At 43.6% G+C, this 22860-nt stretch overlaps 1 protein-coding gene across 1 annotated transcript in view; it reads left to right on the top strand.

Annotated features, from left to right (window-relative positions):
* Nucleotides 1–13032: 13032 nt before the first annotated feature.
* Nucleotides 13033–22860, top strand: part of LOC139287803 (adenylate cyclase type 1-like) — a 36910-nt gene continuing 27082 nt past the window's right edge. The window contains exons 1-3 of the mRNA XM_070908979.1: nucleotides 13033–13647; nucleotides 15050–15199; nucleotides 19067–19185. Coding sequence (XP_070765080.1) covers nucleotides 13033–13647; nucleotides 15050–15199; nucleotides 19067–19185 — 884 coding nt within the window. The remainder of the gene's footprint in view (nucleotides 13648–15049; nucleotides 15200–19066; nucleotides 19186–22860) is intronic.

Genomic DNA, 22860 nt, shown 5'->3' with positions numbered 1-22860 from the left:
CCACCACACAGAATATACACAAGGCACAACATCAACTAAAGTGAATGCATCAGTAATATACATGTAGGCCTACAGTAAAGCTGCATGCTGAATTAACCTTTTTTTTTTCAGTTGTGATATCGCACAGTGATCTGTTCACAGTACCAAATATATTTCATCACATTAAAAAGTTGTCAGTGAGGAGAACCAGTTTCCAGCTTCATGCTTCTCTCATCTCTAACTACAAAATACACCCCAAGATGAGACAACACTTGTTCTCCATAAAACCTCTCTTTACGTAAATGTAGCTCATAATTCTGATTGTACTCTAGTAAACTTAAAGGTCCCACTAATTGACTCAGGGGACACCAAGAATGAAAGGCTGAAAACCAAACACAATCTGCACCTGTTGTCACCAAGACAATTTGAAAGATGCTATGATCACACAGGTAAATGTCTCATATGGGGCTTTAAGTAATCTGATCTGAATACTACTCAGTCAGTCAGAGACGTAAATCGTGTCCCTTTATGAAATGACGGCAGGCTGGACGAAGTGTTGCAGCGAAGAGAAGAATTACAGCGTCCTCTCCTCTTCAGCCAAGGCCGGCGCGAGGTTACGGTAAATATCTCTGTCAATGTCACTGTGTCACCAGCAACCACGTCAGTACGGTTATACCCCACCACCCCACCCCCGCTGCAGCCCTTCTCGCCACCAGTTTTATGAGCTGTGCGCCCACATGTGACCTCTAATGGACAGGGGCTTGTGTTTGTCTGAGTGGCTGCGTGACTTGGAGGATGGAAGCAGTGTAGCTGATTTCCCAGAAGTTTGTCAGCTTTATTTTGTACAAACATTTGAAAATATTTCACTAGTATTTGTTCAGAATTATCACCTCTGGCCGCATGTTTGACTTTCTGTATTTCTGTAGCTGTTAGGGTCGTTAAAAGGAGAGAAAATAAGATGCAAAGTAAGAGTGGATCGTGAATAAAGTTGTTGAAATCAGTATATATAGAGTAATATTTAAAAAGCAAATGACTGCACAGAGCATTTTTGTCCTATTTCAATGTAGATGTTCATATTCCCACATCACCAAGGATGTAGCTCACGCCAACACCTTGGGTTACCTAATGGACCAGCTTGATTAAATGTACAGTATGTGTGTTTGTGTGTGTGTGTATGAATAATTTGTCTCCCCACAACTTCTCGTTCAGCCGACAGAAATTCCAATTAGAGAATCTTTCCCCCCTTCTTCGCAAACTGGAGCATCATATTTTATTCATCCGTTTGGCAAACTGTGAAAGTGAATTAACGTTGAGCCATGATTCCACAGCCGCCCGCCCCTCCACCCACCAACATACCTGCAACTCTGGGAGCTATTGATTTTTAATTCACGCTCAGGAAAACTTTATTCATTCTGGAGAGAAAGAAACTTTAGCCAGAGGGTCTGCACTGTGACTGTGTAGGATATATACAGCATGTACAGTACGTGTGAGTATATTTTCTTAATCTTCTCAAGGAAAGTGATCAGTGTCCTAATGTTTGCAATGCAAGTATTCATATGCTCACATGTTTGTGCTTACATACTTGTGAGGACTTAATGCACTCCCTAGCCCTAACCTGAACAATTTGTGACCCCCAAACAGCACTTTCCATAATGTCCTCACTTTAAAAACAAATCTTTACTTTCCACAATTGTCCTCACCATCCAAAAATGTTCTCATGTTCCAGAATTTATCCCAATTTTCAAAAATGCCGTTGCAGTCCGAAGACATTACAAAAATGTCCTCACTGTCGAGGTCTACTAATCAAATTGGTCCTCATAAAGACGGAGGATCAGGAGCACACACACACACACAGATTTTGTTTACTGGCTCCAACATGGTAGAGTTGAGTGCTAATGTGTTGCTGTGGGAACTAAGATGTGTGTAGCGCCTCAGCAGAAGGAGGCCTGCAGCACTGCTACTGTATACACACTTCCCAAATCATTTCTCACACACTGTTGAGCAGTAAAGGCGTGCATGGACCTCCGCACGTACACTCCTGCACATCCTCCAAAACATCAGCTTTTCGTCCACTAAAGCTTTGTGAGATAGTCCAAAAGGCTTTCTTGACTGCACCTCTACAGACCTTTTTAGTCTCTTTTAGCTCAGTTTTGGTTTTACAGCACATTTACTGTCTGGCTCAGTCTCAGTGTTTCCAGCAGCAGCAGGCAGCTGTTTTCATAAAACAAACTCTGACAAACCTGCAGTACTGTACTTTCCACCAAGCAAACTAGCTGGTGAAGGAAGTAGAACATCTAGCAGATAAAGCTGCTTGTCCTTCAATTCAATTTGAAGTTCTTCTGCTCCCTAGTGGCCAGAAATCCACGAATCCAGTTGTTTTGTCTCTGCAGGATGTGTAAACAGGCTGGGATCAAACTACACGATATTATTTCCTTTCAGTCATAAAGTCATGAGAGAGAGAGACATGACAGACTTTATGTTGGACCCCTGACCAATCACAACTTAAGACTTGTACGTAGGTGATCTGAAAGGAGGTGCCAGGGACCGACTTTACTGTTCCACCTGACGGGACCAAGAAGAAGTTGTACTATGTTCTGATATACTAGTCTTTTGTCCCAGTCGCTGCATCCTTTTTTCTACACTATATACGTCTTATTGGGTTGGTCCATAATTGGGCTGATATTGTGTAGTCTAAACCTGGCATTAGCCACAGCTCATGGCGGTGTATCTGACTACTTGTTTTGAGGTTTAAAATCTATTAATGGAGCTTTGAAAATGACCAGATTTAGTGATTTTCTTTTTCAGTGATAATATGTGAATGTCAGCCATTTTACTGGTACAGATTTTTCCGTTGTTTATTAGCTTAGTTATTCTCACTCCGAGTGTGTGTGTGTGTGTGTGTGTGTGTTTTCTGCAGAACAGTGTTGTTTAACAAGCTTAGCAGGATCAGGTGCTGAGTAATCTGCTGGTAATGAGGCTCACAGTGGTGTGTGTGTGTGTGTGTGTGTGTGTGTGTGTGTGCGCGCGCGCGCATGCACGGTAGCATTTGAGTGTATATCTTTCAATTATGATCAACCAAAACACACAGCTCTACATCTGTACTACAGCTCAGTCAGTGTGTACCACATCTGCTTTCTTTAAATTTCTGCCCCCCCCACCAACTCATCCTGCTGCTGCTGCCACCAGCTAAACATGTGTGTATATGAATGTATATTTCTGAATGATTGCGTGCGAACATGCATGCATCTGTGTTGGGAAGGGTTTAACTGAATTAAGATGACTGAGGCTGGTGCTCTTCCCAATCGCCCCAGATTGGGCTTTGGAGTGAAAATCCTCCAGGGAAGCACTAATCCCTGACTGTCGGGAGCAATTTTTATTCCGTAAGCAAAGCTTTCTCGCTCTATCTCTCTCTTGCTTGCTCCCTCTTGCTCTATTGCTCTATTTATAGCCCTCTTAAGCTGCTCTGCGTGCCACTGTTTACGTTTAGAGCCCCCACTCTTTAGATTTAGACCCCCCCCCCCCCCCTCTCCTCATGCTCCCGGTCCTCCCTTGGATCCCCAGCAGAAGAATGAATAGCAGGACATCTCTATTGACTAGCATGCTCACATGAAGGAGGTAACGAGATGGACAGACAGGGAGGTTATGGGGAAGAGAGCGAGACAGATAGAAGTAGAGAGAAGAGAAGAGGAGGAAAGACGAGGAAGATGTAAAGTGACAAGCAGATCCGAATGCGTATTCCAGGCGGTCAGGCAAGCTGTCTGTGTTTCGAGAAGACAGATTGTGATAGAGAGGAGGAAGAGGAGGAAGAGGGGGAAGAGGCTTTGTTTTGAAGGGAAAGGGAGGCAGAGAATTTGTGTTTTATTTAGCAAAGAAATGGAGATACAGCTGATGCTGATTTTTCAAATGACAAACATTTACGAACGAAGTGATGTCCTGTATATTTCTTTCTGGGAATTTGGGGCTTTTGATAATTTTGGGGAATACATTAATTCTCTTTCTTGCCAGGCGTTGGATGTGAAAATCGATACCACTCTCATGTTCACATGTTCATAAATATCTGATATCCCTTTTCTTTCATTTGTACAATAAACAAAATGTAAAAATGACAATTTAGTTTTGTGCCGGGCTACTTCTTGGTCGTGACCAGTTACTTCCTGGAGTCTCTGCTGGTTGCCTGGCAACTGCTCCTGGTAACGAAAAAGTCCGGCACATAACCCCCGTAAAACTGCAAATTGTCATTTTTACTCTTTGGATTTTGTGCCGATTAAACAAAGATGATATAACTGGTTCACTAGTGAGATTTTGTTACCTCTGAACAGAGCCAGGCTAGCTGTTTCCCCCGGTTTCTATTCTTTATGCTAAGCTAAGCTAACCCTGCTGCTCGCTGTAGCTTCATATTTAGTAAACAGACATGAGAGGGGTATTGATCTTCTCATCTAACTCTCAGGAAGAAAGCAAATACTTGTATTTCCCAACTATTCCTTTAACCATCTGAAGGAATAACCATAAGGAAAAAAAAACAGTGAATGAGCCAGAGTTAGCATTGTAGGCTAATGTTCATCTGTTGTTCCTGGTCAGATGTTGAAGGGGAAGGTTGGTGATATTTTATATGTTTGTCAAACAATCCCATTAAAAGACCCAAACTAACAATGTGTTAGTCCACCTCTTAATACTTCCTGACTTCCTTACCCGGCCTGTGGCTCATCTGCATGTGTCGCTTCTTTACATGTCGCTCAGTGCAACAGTGTGGCTCACTGATGTGTTTTTAATAGTGTTTTGTGGAGCTCTGTGGCACAGAGGAAAAAGATATATCAGGCTTTGATACACACACAATACGTAGTTAGTAGATACACTCATTCTTGCTTTGGGTCTTTTCCTGAGATTTGTCGACAATAAAAAATATAGAATATCACCAGACTTTGAAAAGACTTCCTAAAATAGAATTTCTTTTATAGATTTCCACGTTGCTGTCGTTGTCCCGTCCCCTTCCCGAGCCTTCCTGTTTGTCTCTCCGTGGAGGTCAGCTTGCTCCCTACAGCTGAGAAGTAGCAGTTTAAGGCAGCAGCTAACATTTAGCTCATTATGTAAATGCTAATCATCAGTTGTAGCACCGACCCTGGGGGGTTTAGAGATGCTCAGACACATCTAAGGCTGGCAAACCAGCACGCTGCATTAACAATCCCAGTACATAAACAAACCGATTTATGGATTGCGAGGCTCGCTGTTCTAATCTGTCAGTTTTGTTCCCGGCACGCAGTAAAGCAGCGGTGATGTAAACTAGTTATGTCATTTAATGTGATGGAGCAGCCTCGTCCTCTGTGTATTTTACACTCTGATGAGGCACGCTTCCACTTGTGTTTCCTGCCCAGTGTCAATAACATAATCAGATGTGGGGCTCACAGCTGCTCTACCTGTGAGTGTGTCGGTGTCTGTTTGTGTGTGTAATGTGTGTGTGTGTGTGTGTTTTAGGTGCCTAACCTTAACATTACCGTAACCACAGTTTATTTTCAATAACCACAATCTTTTCCTAAACATGAAAAGACAATTTCTGAGGAAAAAGGGGCCTCCGCACAGTAATTACAAGGAGGTTTGTTAGTTGAGACTGAGACTGAGATTTTGATTTGGTTTTGGCTGATAAAAGTGGTTCTGAATTGGATTAATGTGGCGATTGGCAAACAATCTTTCACCATTTTCTTTTTAGGAAAAGCTTCAAGGATTTGATTAAAAAAAACATTCCACCTCTCCCGGATATTTTTATTGGGTGAATTTGGATTAATTCATGCAATAGACATAAAGTAAATCTAATGCTGCTTGTTGCACGCGAGCATTCTTGATGTTCATCACAGTGTTAAGTATCAGGGTTTGATGTTTCAGCACCTCTGTACAGCAGGAGTGTGTCTGGGGCTCCACAGTGCTGCTCAGCTGTCCATTTAGCCTCCACTCATTAGCTCCTCTTCTGCCAGCTGAGAGCTCTGATCTGCAAACATTGATTGGGATCAATAATTCACACCGCTGCTTTAATATTTGATGTGTGGAGCTATAATCTGTCGGGGATAAGTGCCAGTGTTAAGTGTGACACACACACACACACACAGCTCCCGGTGATTTGTGATTATGTCCATGGCTTTCCCTCCTCTCTGTCTCCTGTCTGGCTTTAGAGTGTCACCGAGCCGCCGCTGAATATTTGATTTGTCAGGTTTACTGCGAAGTGGACTCCAGATCGTCTCTCTGCCCGGCTCCTGCATTTATCAGACCGGCCACTTGCTACTTCCTCATCTGAAAATAATGAAACTATTGAACTGAGAAAATACTTTGAACTCATGTCAACATCAGGGCCGCGAGAGCTGAAACCTTCATTACGGTCTTCTCGGTTTTATACATTTTTAAGAGCCAAGAGGAACATGGCCAGGATGTAGCAGGTATTCTAACGTTAAAATCTCTCAACATATCTGTGAAGACTCTCAGTCGTCCAGGTGAGAGGATATCTTGATGTTGTCAGATGAAGGCAACTGGGTGGCAAGTTTCCTTTTTATTAGATATTTACTCAACATTTTGTGTCTGGATTTTGTTGAAGCGATGTCGCCATGTTTACAGAGGTCAGTATACAATGTTATAACCAATAGAAATGATGGCTCAAACTACAAAAACAAGATCCAAGTTGTAATAAACTGGAATTATTGTTTAAAGTGCTCTCTTTCGGGTGTTTACATCCACATGAGAAATGGCCGATGAGCGTTTCCTGATCTGGTTTGTGAGCGCCTCCCAAAACACGTGACTATAAGAAATGATATTCTGATCTTCTGCCATCCGAGATGATGACGGTTAAACTTGTTCGGCTTGCCGCTGCAACTCATTGTGTTACTACGGCAACCACAGGAACCACTCTAAGGAAAATACAGCAGCTAATTTGACTGGAGTCTGAACTGTACACCTCCTCACAAGCAGTGAACAAACAATATTAATTTACAAAAAAAAAAAAAGTTTTGGAGCAATAGCAACTTCAAAGTCTGATTATGCGGTCCGGGATAATTAACATATTAGTTCGGTGTAGCATATTGCTAATCAGTTCCTCTATTTTAAGCTACACCCTGATGTTTTTGGCTAAGGGAGGAGTTTAGAGTGGGTGGATGGTAGCAAACTGTAGAGTATGCTACAGGTCATTTGAAGGAAAGGAGGTAGCTGACAGCTGCAGGTGGAGTGATGTTCACTCAGGAAGTTATGGTCCCATTTAGTGGAAATGCCAAACTTGAGGCTTCAAAACGGTAGCCCACAAACCAATGGGTGACGTCACGGTGGCTACGTCCACTTCTTTTATACAGTTTATGGTCTGAAAGCACAAAACATAAAGTGTTGTTCTTCCTGTGAGGAAAATCCTAAAATGAATGTGAACCTTAGACAGTCAGCAGTTTGACCTCACAGTTATTGTTCATATGTTCGACTGCAGTGTAGTTTATGATATAATCTGTAACGCAGCAGCCTCAAGTACGTATTTAGCTTTTCAGTCAACTGTTGATACATTCAGATACTACATTTCTACAGATCATCTGAAGAGCCATTTTAATCTTCCTGGGACTCACCTGTGGGATCCATCCTTAATGTGCAGGTGTGTCACGGGATGCTTGGAAACATCATTTTTATACATCTAGAGTTTAGATCTTAGACTGCAGATCTGCCATCTGCCAAGAGTGTCTTTCACGCTGATGATAAACTCAGTACACACCCTGTTGTGTGACGTGTGATCGAGACAATTGTGTTTTTTTTCACAAGCTTGACTGAGAATAGGAGTGTGAGCAAAATCAATTTACCTTTTACTTGAGAGAAATCCTGCGCTGTATTCCACCAGGACGACCTTAATCCTACTTTGCAGTCCACAGTGACTTTCCACACTCCTAAAAGCAGCGGCATGGAAGAAAGTCATTAGGTCGACGACTACTGCTGCACAGGGAATTATTATTGTCATCATGTACCGTATGGTGAAGTCTTTCTAAGGGTTAGGGTCTCTGTGGCTCGGAGGTGTCGGGAGAATTAAAAGGCTCCTTTTTCTTTCAAACTAAACAACCAGAAGTTGTTGATTCGGAGAAACGGTTAGTCTGTTTAATCTTTTATCGAAACAGTATCAGATTGAAGTGTTTTTTTTTATTCTGTGGCTTGACAGGCAGATTCTGTCTTTAATTTGGATTCATCTGGAATTATATCCATTCAGGATCGCATTCATATTTTAATCGTGTTCATGTAAAATTCCCTCTCAAGCACTCCGAGGGAAATTCATAAAAAACACAGACAATCTGGCAGCATTTTTTTTTTTTACTTTCAAAGACACAGAAAGAGTCCTGAAACTGTATGTGTTTGTACGGGTGTGTGTGTGTGTGTGTGTGTGTGTGTGTGTGTGTGTGTATTTAAATGATAGTTGCATTGGAAATGTTTTTCAGCTTCCCTCCAACATCTCTTGCTGAGGGAGATGAGAGGAGCTGACACACAGAATTAAAAATATCTCTCAATAGCACTCCCACACACACACTGCAACCCAAGAGGCCACACACACACACACACACACACACTTTTACGCACGCAAACACACACTTTAACACACAGCCTACTGCTCAACGCTCTCTTTTTGTGTCTCTCTCATCTTTTCATTTCCCCTCTTGTGCGTATGGATGCATACGTACAATCTGCCGCTCGTTGAGTGCTTTAAAAAGACGATAAAGTATAGAGGAGTCAAAGACAGCCTTAAGGATTCAAATAGAATTATTCTAATTCGGTTATTCTTTTAACCTCATGTTTTAGCATTTATTTTACATACTAACGTCATGCAGATGTGAGAATAAATCCATTTAGCGGTGCAGAGTGAATATGCAGACAATGCGGTTCATGAGGTCTTTTAGCAGCTGTATAAATATCAGCGTTTATGCATGAGAGCTGGTTTCTGTGTTCATCTATTCCTGTCTTCCACAGGAGAGGCATGGAGCTAATTGTGTTTGTATGAATGGCAGCAAGCAGGTTTATTCATGAATGCAAACAACACTGCAGCAGCAGCAGCAGCAGCAGCAGCTTCCTCAGCCCCAGTGGAGGGTTTCTATTCATGAATGTGCTGAAGATCCCAGTCCGCTAACTTCCCATTTATCTGTCTCTGTGTCTCCCTGCCAACTGGCTCCCAACACACACACACACGAATTATGAATTTACTTGCTCTACACACACACACACACACACACACACACACACACACAACCTCATACCAGACACGGGTACCATTGCATGTCTACACCCTCCACCCACCCACCCACCCACCCACCGCCTGTGTTTTTGCATGGTTTGTGTGGTTCGGTCACCTCTGAAGCTTTCATCTGCACCACCCCGTCCTTCATGTCAGAGCCTCAATTTGGAGAAATGTCAGTGAGCACAATGAGCTGGCAGGGCAGGGCGCTGTGTCACCGCCGCGCAGACTGATACAAACACATCAGCTGCACTCATCATCTCCAACCACCTGAAAGGAAGTCAGAGCGAGAGAGACAGTAACACAAGAGAGACAAAAGATTGAGAGAGGGAGCCTGGGTGTCAGATTGGGAAACACCTCAGCAGCATATCAGTCACAACTGCTAGCCTTACTGCCTCTGTTGCCATGGTAACGGGGGACTGTCAGGCATCCTGGAGGGAGGGATGGTCCAAAAATCTGCAGCTGTCACTTACTTCAGGAGAGAGAAATGGAGCCTGTGTGTGTGTGTGTGTGTGTGTGTGTGTGTGTGTGTGTGTGTGTGTGTGTGTGTGCGTGTGTGTGTGCGCTGCCTGGCTGCTGTATCGCTTCACTTCACTTCACAGGGAAGATGCTAAACAGGAAAGATGAGACACTTTGAATGAGCCGGTGGGGATATGAGATGGAAAATAAAGCTGCATTTTATGTTCCAAAACAACTTAGAGCAGTTTAAGTGCCGCACCTCGGACAGGTTTAGTTGAATCGCACCTTATACACACACAAGGGAATCTTTTACGTTAAGAGAAAAATAATTAGAGGGAGGAAGCGGACAACTTAAATGGCAATTTTAACACAAGATGCACCTATGAAGTTAAAAAAGTCAGTGAGTTGGATTTACAATTAGCAAAAGTGATGAGGAAAGTAAAAGCCAGACTGAAAGAGGTGATCTCAGTCTCAGCTGATGATTCTGTCCTCAGATCTGAATTTTGGTCCGAACCTGCAGAGAGCAGCTTCACCGAAAGTCTTTTCGTTTATTTTGATGTCTTTTAGCCCAGACGTCAAGTCTCCCAAGAGTCCGCTATAAAAACCATTAAACAGAACATCCATCACACCGCATGTGCAGACAATCATATTTTCCCACTACAAGTTCATTCTTGACCTTGGAAATAGTAGTTTGACAAAACAATTCATTTGATCGAGTGATGGTGACCATGTAAGACGGCTGAAAGCTCTGGAAAAAGCTGGTAATCGTTTAACTTTGTTGAAATCACGATGGTTTAAATTTCCAGTGAGAGCTGCTGTGGAGGACGAGTCTTGGAATATGGACAGTAGACTCCAGGACGATGGATGAAAGAAATGTTGAATAAGAGACTGCATGGAGTCGCAGAAGCTAGTGGAACAGAGGCTAGACAGGAAGTGATGTCATGATTTTAGCTCTCTATAAGAACTTCTTTAAGCATTAATGTCAACAACTATAACTCGTCCTTGTTGACAAAATAAAACTTGAAAATATCCTTATATCTGTTCACAATCACATACATAAACACGTATTATTTTTTATGAACTGCTTGTTTCCAAATAGTGCTGATGGACGTTGACGTGAACTCTTAGTCTTTCGGTACAGTGGGCAGCAGAAGGGGGACTCTATCGGGGACATACTGTATCTTTCAACAATATAAGTCCATGAAAAGGTGTTCAGACAGATTTGAATCTTAAAATCTTCAGGCTCACTGTCAGACAGTGCGGGGACTTGGAGGGAGAATGTGTGAGCTCTTTTCACTCTGTTGGACCACGAGACAAAATCTTATTAGTCTCCCCTCAGATGGGGGTCAGATTGTCTTTCTTCTCACTGTTGTGATCTCGACTCTGCAGCCTATTGATCTAAAACACGGCGGATGATAGTGGATATTGACCACATAGTAATTGACTGTGCGCATGTAGAGTCTTTTTGTTAGGAGGGCCCAAAGTGCTTCACATTGACTTCTTCATTGATGAGCCGGGTCATTGACTTCCTCAGAGATCTCAGAAGAACAAGGTCATCGGTCATCAGGCCACCGAAACATCTGCATTTGTCTTCTGAAGGTACGAATGTGCTTTTTTTTAGATTTTAAGGCTGCTATTTTTGCTCCCTAAGATGTAATTAAGACGTAAAGCTGTGAGGATGAAGCATCAACGCAGCTGAGGAAACAGGATTTTATTATCATGTGGATCCTGGACTGTTTTTCATATTCCAAACCAGCTGACAGATCTGCCATGTTGTGCTTCTGCTACTATAATTTATGCTGTTTTGCTGATGTTTATTTTTCCATATTGCATGTTTTTATGTCCTTCTATGATAATATTAGTTCTATTTTCACTGAAGTAGGCCTTTATTCTGTTACTGTCTGTTCTGCAATTTCAACCTGAGGTGAAAACTCCCGTTAAATAACCTAAATGACAAAATAAGTACTGCATGTAACATGTACATGCATGTAAACACTTCCCATTTTGTATCGTGAAGATCTCTGATCTTATATAACGTTTTCTTTTCTCCCTGTCGGTCACCGTAGACTGCATGTTTGCTGCTGCAGCTGCTGCTATTTTGCAGACCATTTGCCCACATTCTCCCATATTCTAATCATACTAAATGACCCTCTTCGGTTGCATTTTGATTTGCCTTTATTTATATATCAGTATTTGTTCTCGTGGGTGTTTAAGTTTCAACTGGAAGTAAAAAGTCAAATTGAACTCACATTAAATAACCTACAGCAAAACATGCACAAAATGTGCAAATATGCAGAAAACATGCCCTCAACCATAACAATGGCGCATCACATTTTAAGATGAACGTCATCGTTTTTACATTTTCACTGTTAATTCGGGAAGAGTGCGCTATTTTTAGTCCCCCTGCACGACTATTACCCCCCCTCTCTAACGGGCTTTTCTGTTAATTCTCTGTGTGAAATGAACACTTGACTCTGCAATAAAATATATGAGGGGAAGAGACGCGGGAAAGACCAAATTGTTGCTATATTGGACCATCCACCGGTGCAGCTGGTCTATTTTTAGCTGGGAACTACATCAGCTCTGACTGCAGACACTGAGGGGAAATCACCAGCGCGGTTTTGTTGCTGTCTTCACCAACCACTGACATTTCACTCAAGCAAATTAAAGCAGAAGGACACAGACGAACATCAGATGTACTGTGTGTGTCTGTGTCTCAGAGAGAAAGAGGGGAAGTCAACCTGGAGGAAATGTTGTCAGATGTGTTTTTTTTGTGTGACACAAGGGCTGCTGGCTGAGCCTCGTGGTGAGGTGTTTTGACTATCATCACACGCAAGCGTGATCCTTCCTGGATGAGTCCTGTTAGAGAGCAGGATCACCGGTAACCCTGTCTGAGGCACCGCAGGTGGTCCGAGAGAGAAGGGGGGGGGGGGGTAGAGAGAGGGGGAGAGGGAGAGAGAGAGGGGGAGAGAGAGAGAGAGAGAGAGGCAGAGAGAGAGAGAGAGGGAGAGAGAGAGGGAGAGAGAGAGGGAGAGAGGGAGAGAGAGAGAGAGAGAGAGGGGGAGAGGGAGAGGGAGAGAGGGAGAGAGAGAGAGGGAGAGGGAGAGGGAGAGAGAGGCAGAGAGAGAGAGAGAGGGGGAGAGAGAGAGGGAGAGAGGGAGGCGTGCATTGGTCGGGCTACTTTTCTGACGACACACCAACAATCGTCAACCTGTGGATAGGGCGCGCGCGGGGCTCTGTTGTCTCCACTGCCACCCTCTCCCCTCTGACACCGAGCCCGACATCCAGGACGCATGAACTGGGAGAGGGTGCCGGTTCGATTCCCGAACGGAGGAGAGGAAACGAAAAGTTGAGGGGTCGTGCGCCACCCCCGCTTCATGAATGGCCGGAACATGGAGGAGGTGCCATTCGAAAGAGTCAAGACCCGGCGGAGGAAGGGTCACTGCCCGGCCGGTGCACCCCTGGGCGCCATCGCCTGCGAGGACGAGTTCAACAGCCAGGAGCTGGAGGCTCTCTTCCAGAACTACAACCTGAAGCTGGAGCAGACCGCCACCCTCAAAGCGCTGGCGGTGCTCATCGTGGCCGCGTCGTCGCTGTCCCTGATGGAGCTGCTGTCCAGCCCGCGTCTCACCTTGTCCAAGGGCTCCTACCCGGTGCACTGCGTGGTGTTCCTGTCGCTGTTTATCGTCACCAACGTCAAATACCTGCAGGTAACGCAGCTGCAGCAAATAGCGAAGCTGGCCCTGCTGTTCAGCTTCACCTTTGCGCTGCTCTGCTGCCCGTTCCCGCTGGCGCTCGGCACGTCGGAGCTGGTGAGCGCCGGTGCCCCTGAGCAAGGCGTGTGGCAGCTCATGCTGGTCACCCTCGTGGCTTACGTGCTGCTGCCGGTGCGGACGCTGCTGGCGGTGCTGTTCGGGGTGATGCTGGCTGCATCCCACTTCATTGTCATAGCGACGTCGGTCACGGGAAGGAAACAGAGGCTGTGGAGACCGGTAAGTGCTGCACCTGCATCCCGGTCAGCTCTTTAGTCACTCTCTTGCTGTATGCTTAGCTGACAGTTCTTTCACAGGTGCTTTCACTTAAACCATCATCATATCACATAGGTAGTGGGTAGAGAGCCCCTTGCACTCAAAAACTACAGTCCAAGTACCCTTGAGCAGCTGCACCAGTGTAGAAGACTAGTTGGACTGGGAACCTCCCAGCTGGTCTATGAAGCCTCAGTGGTCGGCTGCAGCTGCAGGATGCTGAGCTTGTAAAAGTGGAAGCGAGCAGAAAGTTTCACTCGCGCGCACCTCTGTGATGAAGCAGACGAGGAGCTGTCCAGCTGCCGGTGCTGAATCAGGCGCGAGGATCCCGCAGAGCCACAGACGCAACTCAGTGCTGATTGCTGACCTCGTCCTTGTGCCCCAGATTGTAGGTAGAAGTTTTTTCCCCACATCAACATCTTGTTAAAAATGGTTTCCGAGGTAATTCTGGTTTCTGGTTAAACCAGCGGCTCACAACCTAAAATGAAGCTACAAATGTCTACATGGACCCAGTTCAACCAAAGACTGTTCCTAGTTCCTTTTTAGGTTTAATTCAAATTATCCAGCAATCAACCAGCAAAAAAAAAAGGAGATTAGAAATGTAATATATATATATATTTGGATCCACTTCTATAAAGACACAAACGTTCCTGTGATTCATATGAGTTTGACAAACTTACTTCATTTGCAGTTATGCATTAAGTCAGTGGCTCCCAGCCTTTTTGGCTTGTAACCCCTCATTAACCAGGTCAACCAGAAGGTAACCTGTTTGTATATCTTATTTTTAGAGGCCTGAGGAGGTAAAATTACCCAGTAATTTACTAGAAAATGCCCTTCCCACTACACTCCAGCTGGAAGTGTTTCCTTCTTTTTATCTGTTTAGCAGTTACAGTACGAACTGGAGTAAAGTCTTATTTTGTTTATGAGGTGGTGTTTTGCTACGAAGAGAAAATACATCATCCATCTGGCTAGATTAGAGTGTTTCTTTGACCTTTCACCTCTGACCTTTTAGGAATCAAAGACACAGAGTGGCTACAGAGTTCATCATCCAAATGAAGTGTTTGGATCAATAGTCTCTGATCATTAACCTATAATGCACTTTGTCAGTCATTCCATTGTATAGCTTTTATTGTTTAAGTCACACCTCATGTTGAAACCACTGTGCTGACCTTGATGTCTGCCATTCATTCCATCCTGTGGATTAATCAAGGATTGTGAAGTCTAATCTAGCCGGGACGTATGACCGCACACACAAACACGCACATATGGACACGTGTGTTCCTTCGGGCTCACATGCTCACACGGTGCTGTTCAGGCTACGTAGCCGCTGCCAGCTTTGTTTGGCATGTCCGTTCTTGTCTGTGTGCAGCTGGTGGCCAACGCGGTGCTGTTCACTAGCGTCAACTTGTCGGGGGTGTTTGTGAGGATTCTCACCGAGCGCACCCAGAGGAAAGTCTTCCTGCAAGCCCGCAACTGCATCGAGGAGAGGCTGAGGCTGGAGGACGAGAATGAGAAACAGGTGAGGCGTGAATTTGCGCACACAAACACACCAAAATGCACGGATGGATAGAAAACAGCAAGACGACGAAGACGAGTGCGTGTGTTCGTGAAATCTTAACAGTCTCTCGATAAGTTTTTTTTTTTTTTAAAGGTTTCAGGTGCCAATGTATTCTAACAACCTGCCCACAGGCACGCAGTAACTATGACAGCAGCTATTTAAGGAAAGAACAATTACTGTGGCACATGCACCAGTGCCACACGTTCCACCCCCTCTGCGCACACACCCACATTTAACAAAGGAGCAATCAGGAAACTTTAACACACAGAAACACTTTGTTATGCGCCGCACCCTCCTCACCTGCCATGTGCCATATGAAACCTACCTACACAGCTGTTCAATAGAGAATTAATTATCCCATGTATGTAATGTGCCTCTATCCACGTCTCACCTTCGTTATACACAACATTTGTGAGCGCACACGCACACTTAGCACCTGCGCTTTGTAGATTAGATGATGATATGCTGTGTTTTCCCCAGCAGTAACAGGCTCCCTTCTGACAGGTAATTACACAAGCAGATTGCTTTCATGGCCTCCCTACTCCAGTAAAGGTCACAGTTTATCTGGGTGAGTGAAACACACACACAGACCCCTGATTGGGATCTATCAACACCCAGCCAACAGCCTGCAACCAGGCTGCTGCTCACGTGCCCACGAACAAACGTCTCGGATTTGAATTCCACCCGTGAAACCGGCCTCTGGTTATCACCCGGGTGTTTGCTTTGGTTTCTGCTTTGAGCTGGATCCATATGTTTTATTGATACCTGAACATGTGTAGGCTATGCGCCGTACGTCTGGGCGATAAATTGACTTCTCAGTTCAATAGCAATCTCAGAACCCAGAGGCAAAGCGTGGTGTCCTCTTGACTCTTGTGACGCGTTCAGGAACACTATTCAAGGCAAAAACACAGTAAGATACAGTCCCTGTTGCGAACGTGTCGTCACTCAGAACGTCTAATAACGAACGCAATGAAACAATCCCAACACGAGGTCTGCTTACTATCTCTTTCTGAACCTTTAAAGCCCATCACACAGTCGTCATGGAGACGGATGTGTTGACATGTGAGCTCAGCAGCTGTTATGGTTTCTTCCACTTTCAGGACTTACAATTCGAATCGTCAAAGTTCATTCTGGAACTTGGAAATAGTAGTTTGACCCATCTCCAGGTCCATTTAATAGCCTTTTTCCAGAGCTTTCAGCAGCTATTGAGCTCGTACTTCAACAGATCCACGACAACTGAGCAAACTCCGTCGGCTGATGAAGATTGCGTGTTATGCATAAAAGGAAAACAAAAGCGATTATCTGACCCGCATACTCCGTGGTTAAGGATTGGTTAAGTTTCTGCGACTGAAACTACTTGGTCAAGGATTATAGGAAGGTCAAAGGTCACGCCCAAGCATCCTGCCCGTGCTCTTCCCTTAGAGGTCTTGTGGAAGTGAACTCAAGGTCCAGTTACGAGCTTTTCCCACAGCTTTCAACCACATCTCCCAGTCTTTGTTTGGCTCAGTTGTCATCACGTGACTTCGTGGTGATCTCATAGTCATTTTATAGTCATATACTGTTATCGCACAATTGAAGTTCAAGACATTTCCATGACAACTGAGCCATCTCCATCTGCTGCTACAGACTGTAAGATACGGCCAAAAGCCACAGAAAAACTTAGTAAGTGAATCTTGAATGAAGATATTTTCTCCTCTGTTGTCATCAGATGACATATGTTCATCTGACTGTAACATTAAAGTAAACCAGTATTTCATATCTGGATATTTTTTCACCCCCCCTGTTGTCTTTTAGAAAAGCCATCTTGTGCTTTTCTATTTAGGTTTGAATTTGTAAGCAAGTGTTATGTGTTAAATTGTCTGTGTTGTTGTTGCCAAGAGAAAGCCCACTCGTTCTTCCTCCCGACAAGGCATTCATTTTCCACTTTGCGCTCACAAGTTGGATTCCTTCAGTTTCAAATTGTTATGTTTTAGTGGGAATTTCCTCTTCTTGTTAATCTGGGGGACAGGGAATCTTCATGTTAATGTGGGAGAAAGTGAACCAGCAGGTCATTAATAAATCACCATGAGGAGAGCCATCGTCAAACAGAGCACACAGTGAATTAAACCTGGGACGGATCAGAGAAATGGGAACCATTGATGTGCAATTATAACACGTTCAGGGAAGAGAAGTGGAAGAGATTAATAAAGCAGATATATGAATTATCATATCAAAACGGCTGCATCTTCACACTTTGGTTAGCGTGATTTTTTTACATCTGACACACGTGCATTAGTGCAAAAGCTGAAGCACATATGGACAAACACACCCTGACACACACTTTCACACGCAGCCTCCGTCAGTAAGTGTGATGGCTGTTTCTAAAAGCTGCTCTCCAGTGTAGTGTTTTATTCACAGGTGAGGAGCAGTTGTGTGAATGGATGTATAATGTGAAACGGTGTTGCAGGGAGACACAGGAGAGCCCCGGCTGCTTTCATAACGCTGCCTCTCAACAGCTATTCAGCAGCGCTGCCTGATGATTCATTGTGCATTCACAACCATTTGACATCCTGCTAGAGTTGTATTTCATGCTGCTGCAACTGAGACGATTCACACACACAAAAACAAATATGCTGATCCGTGCAGACACTACTTTAGACAAGTGCTGAAAAGATCAGTTGATTATTGACAACAATAATCTATTAATCCTTTAAGTTATACATTCGCCAGTTCGAATCAGTCAGGTATCCCTCGCCATTTACATCCAATGCAGTAAGTAGTGTATATTTTATATAGTGAGGCAGAAAGTACAGCTGCAACTACACGAGTTCTCGGTTATTGTACAAAGCTAGAATTTTAAAAACACTGGCACTGGACGTAGAAAAAACGAAGAACAGAACGTTTTTGCAGAATCGTCCAGTATCGACGTTCTTGTCTGATGATGGGATCTTTGGGTTTTGGACTGTAGGTTGGACAAAACAAGAAACCTGAAGATATCACTTCTGGATTTTTTCACTGTTTCTTATTGACATCAAATGCTTAATCCAAAAAAAAAGAATTGATAGATACATTATCATCAGCTGCATCCCTATCTCCATGTGGTCCAACATCTCCTAAATTCAATATTTCTATAAAATGTCACATAATAGTGTAAACTCTCATCACATTGATACCGTTCTATCAAATGTCTTGTTTTCTTTATTGTCCAACAGTCGGAAAAGACATTCAGTTGAAGGCTGCAACAAACGATTACATTTTTATTTTCTTGGTAAATCATTTGGTTTATGAAATGTCAGAAAAATGTGAATAAAACACCCATCAAGACTTCCTAAATATCCTAATAGCTAGCTAGCTAGCTAGCTCAGTTGTTTGTTTTGTCCGACCGACAATCAAAAACACAAAGTTTCTGATCCCATAAGACAAAGAAAAAATCCTCACAATAGAACAGCGGGAACCAGGTAATATTTTGCATTTGAGCTTTTAAAATGACACAATCGAGTCTCAAAATAGATGAATTTTCTGGTGATTAATTAATTGATTAATTGACTAATCGTTTTAGCTATAACTCAGGTTACAGTGTTAACAATGAATGTTTAGCAATTTTTCTTAAGAAACAGCTTAAACAATGAATCGATTCCAAAAATGTTCTGTGAATCGGAAAATGGTGAGTCATTTTCTTGTTGCCAGGAGAAATGATGAGCACTAACAGCTGGACTGTCTGGATGTTTACACGAGAAATGTGTTTTCCTCGACCTGCATGAATACAAACATACAGTGTGTACATTGATGTCCATGTCCTCCTAGTTTAAAGTTCTAACTCCTCTTCTGTTTTAACCCCTCCCTCCTCAGGAGCGCCTCCTAATGAGCCTACTGCCCAGGAACGTTGCCATGGAGATGAAGGAGGACTTCCTGAAGCCGCCTGAGCGGATCTTTCACAAGATCTACATCCAACGTCATGACAATGTCAGGTATGGGGGTGTCATGACAACTGTGGACCGCAGAGGTGTGCAGAGGGGCTGGAGTGTTTTGATCCAGGTGTCACCCGCTGTGACGTCAAGGTCAAGAATAGAAGGAGAGCAATTAAGAATCGCCATTAATGCAGACGCAATCCAACTACGTAAAGGTTAGAAAGCACTACTGCCGCCAGCAGTAGATTAGAAAGCGGTCGTCTCCTCTGCCTCGTCTATTTGTGGTGTTGTTGTTCTGGAGACATCTGCGTGAGAATTGTATTAAACAAAGCAGTGACTGTAATATTATTGATCAAATATTAAACCCTTGAGAGTGATGTTTTATTAGAGGCTCTGTCAGCCAAAAGCAGGTGTTTTCTTTGACTCATTAGCTGTTTTCTAGCTTGAGAATGAACTTTAATGCTCAGGTATTCTCAGGTGACAAATTGATATGACTTCTGTATCTATGAAGCACACAGGCGACATTTTACCACCAAATGTTTGCAAGTTTGACCAAAATGCTCTAATGAAACAGGCAATTTCATTACAGAAGAAGCAGCTTTGTGGTTTAACAGCACTTAAATAACAATGTATGAAAAAACAATGTGAAAGGTGTCTCTGGTAGTGATGAATCTACGGAGAATTATCACCTGAATCTGCAGCTTTTTAGTTTCAGCTCAGCGTTGATCTGTCCGGTTCACTCTCACGGCTCTCATAGTGTCGTTCTCAGCCGCAGCAGCCAGCTGTTGTCATCAAAAAAGCTTTAAAAAGCCGGTGTACACTACCTGCTGCAGACTGTTAGCGACCAGCCGGTGAACATAGTGGAGCATTTAGCAGCTAAAGATCCACATATTTCCCTCAGGAGGTGGTGGAGACCAAAAGCTGAGCTAACAGAGAGAGAATACTTCATTCATCAGGTGACACAAACACGACTCCAAATGAATGATGATGTTGCTCTGTAACTGCTGGATGTGTAAATAAGCAACTGTTTGCTGATAAGTTCACCATAACATCTTAAAAGATGATGTTATGTTCAAAACAGACTCTACGTACTCACAGTAGATTGGGGGGAACTCGAGGATCGGCCTCCTCTAAAAGTAGCATCAATAACAGCAGAGGGATGTGAAAGGTGATGCTGTGTATAATTACACACAATGCTCATTAGACATTGATCTTAAATTACACACTGGGGATTAATTGATTAGTGGATTATTCGATTTCTGACCGAAGCTAATTGTTTTGATTTATTAAGTGCAAAGCCAAACACGTGCTGCGTTTCTGTGTTTTATATTTTTGCATATTGGGTCACTTGTGACAAGACAATTTTTTTTTTCCCAAAATATTGACTTATCATAAACTAAATGACCAGTTGATGATGAAAACAACTGTTGCAGGGATTGATTAGTCGATTGATCAGCAATCAGTTATTAATCCACTATTTTGATAATTGATTTATTAATCAATTAATTAATTAAGTTATTTATTAAGACAAAACGGCACATTCACAGGATCCGGTTTTGTAAGTTGAATCTCTTTTTTGATTACACAAAGACATGAGGACAATTTGAGGACACTCTCTTTGGTTCTGAAAACTTGTGATTGTTTGAAAATATTTTGCAGAATAAACAACTAATTCATTAGTTAATTCGTTGAAAAAAACATTATATGTTAAGCAATAATGTAAGTGATCATTTTTGCAGCCCTGTACATTTGATCAGCCTTTTCAGCTGCCAGCTCTGAAAATAAGAAAGAAAGAAAATATAACGGAGCGTGAGAACCTGGTCTGACTCTCAGCTGATTAGATTCCAACGAGGCAGTAAAGAGAAGCAGAGAGCTGTGTCAGTGCTGCTGAGTGTGGGAGTGGAGGGCTAGGTAGCATGTCAACAGCACTCCTGTCAAGAGACAATCCTCTCCACTCTCTGTCTGCCTCTTTTTGTCCCCTCTCTCTGTCTGTGCGTCTGTCTCTCTGCTCGGCTCCCACACTCGGAGCCTCAGCTCGGGAGCGTCGCCGCCCGTTCGCCGGCCTGGCTGCCGCGCTGGCAGTCAGCCTAACATCACGCTGCTGCAGCCAGCAGGCCAGCTCCCTCCCGTCTCCAGGCAGCTGCTACAAACACGCACATGCACATGTAAACACACGGCGGTAAACCCCCCCCAAACATCAGCTTTATTTTGCAGAGCAGGGGCGTGACATCTCCCTGATCTGGCCCCCCTTTGATGTGGCCCCGAGAACGTTTGATCGCATACCTATTTAGCTCTGCCACCGCTCTGCTCTGCACTGCCTCTCCCCCCACCTCCTCTCTCCCCCTCTGCCCTCCTCTGGCCTTCTCCTCCTCACCCACTGCACATCAGCACGACCTGCAGAACAGCGCCATTCAAAGAAGAATCCCACAGCAGAGCTCTTCTGTCGAGCAGCAGTCGTGATCCCGGCTTTACATACATCAGGCTCCTCACCAACTAGGCTATACTGAGCTGCCAAAAAGAGCAACTCAGTTAAAGTCACGATGCAGAGGAAGGGCCCTCTTCATGCAGCTGGAGCTGGGGTACCGAATAAAATGTTTCCCTAGCATCTAAAACTGTCAAGTACTGAAAGCTGGCATTGAAAGTCTGGTCAGATACATTTTGTTTACTTCTTTTCTCATTAGAGAGTTCCTGATTGACAACGGTTACGCAGACTGTTATCACAAGAAAGAACATTGGTCGTTTGTTCAGATACCTGAAATCAGAAATGTATGCACTTAACCGACAAAGACTTCTAGCAGCCCATGTGAATTATGACTGCTGTCTGTCAGGAACTGTACTATAAAGGCAAAAGTAGGGTGCATTTTGTTCTCTCACATAGAGGAGGTTGGGGTGGATGGGTTAACATAAAGAACCTTAAACAAGTTGTTTTTGTGCCTCAAGCTAACCAACCTTTAAAACAATGATATGAACTGAGCATGAAAGTTCATTCTTGACCTTGGATGGGATAATGAACTTCGTGGTGGTGCTAGAGGAAAAGTCAGTAGGATTCATCATCTGGGACTATGAATGTCTGTACAAAATTTCATCCAATAGTTTTTGAGATATTTCAGTTTGGACCAACCTGCCATCCCTAGAGCCACGCTGCTAATGTGGCTAAAAACAACCAAAAAAAAACAGCCAAATGAGCATGAAAGTTAATTCTTGATCTTGAAAATTGACTCAAAGTCCACTGTCTTACTTAGACCGTTTGCTCAGTTGGAAATAGCTCAGACAGGTCAACTGAGGTATCTGCATCCGCTGAGGAAGATTGCGAGAAATACATAATAGTTCTGTAGGTGAACATTGAGTTAAAATGGATTTATTTTATGTCAAAATCAAATTAATCAGTTTTGTAGCAGCTGTTTGTAACGGCACAATGTGTTGTTTTGGCTAAATGAACAGTTTTCTGATCAAAACCAAATGCTGTTTTGGTCTCATATCAGCACTAGTATACGACATTTTAAATGACGCCCAGCTCTACACACAGCTCTGATGCCTTTACTCCACTGGGATCTTTTTTGGACTGAGAGTCAATAAGATCCATAACACCTTGTTTTGTTGCCATCTGGCCTGCCTCTGAGCAAATGAATGAGGGGCTAAGTAGCTTTCAACACCTTCCTCATCCCCACCACAGCAGCTAGCCAGCAGCAGGCAATTTCGCTCTGTAATTGATTTAGTGTTTGGCCTAAAAGACGC

The sequence above is a fragment of the Enoplosus armatus genome, chromosome 7 (assembly GCF_043641665.1).
Source record: "Enoplosus armatus isolate fEnoArm2 chromosome 7, fEnoArm2.hap1, whole genome shotgun sequence".
Taxonomy (NCBI): Eukaryota; Metazoa; Chordata; class Actinopteri; order Centrarchiformes; family Enoplosidae; genus Enoplosus; species Enoplosus armatus.
This window is presented reverse-complemented; position numbering and strand designations above follow the sequence as displayed.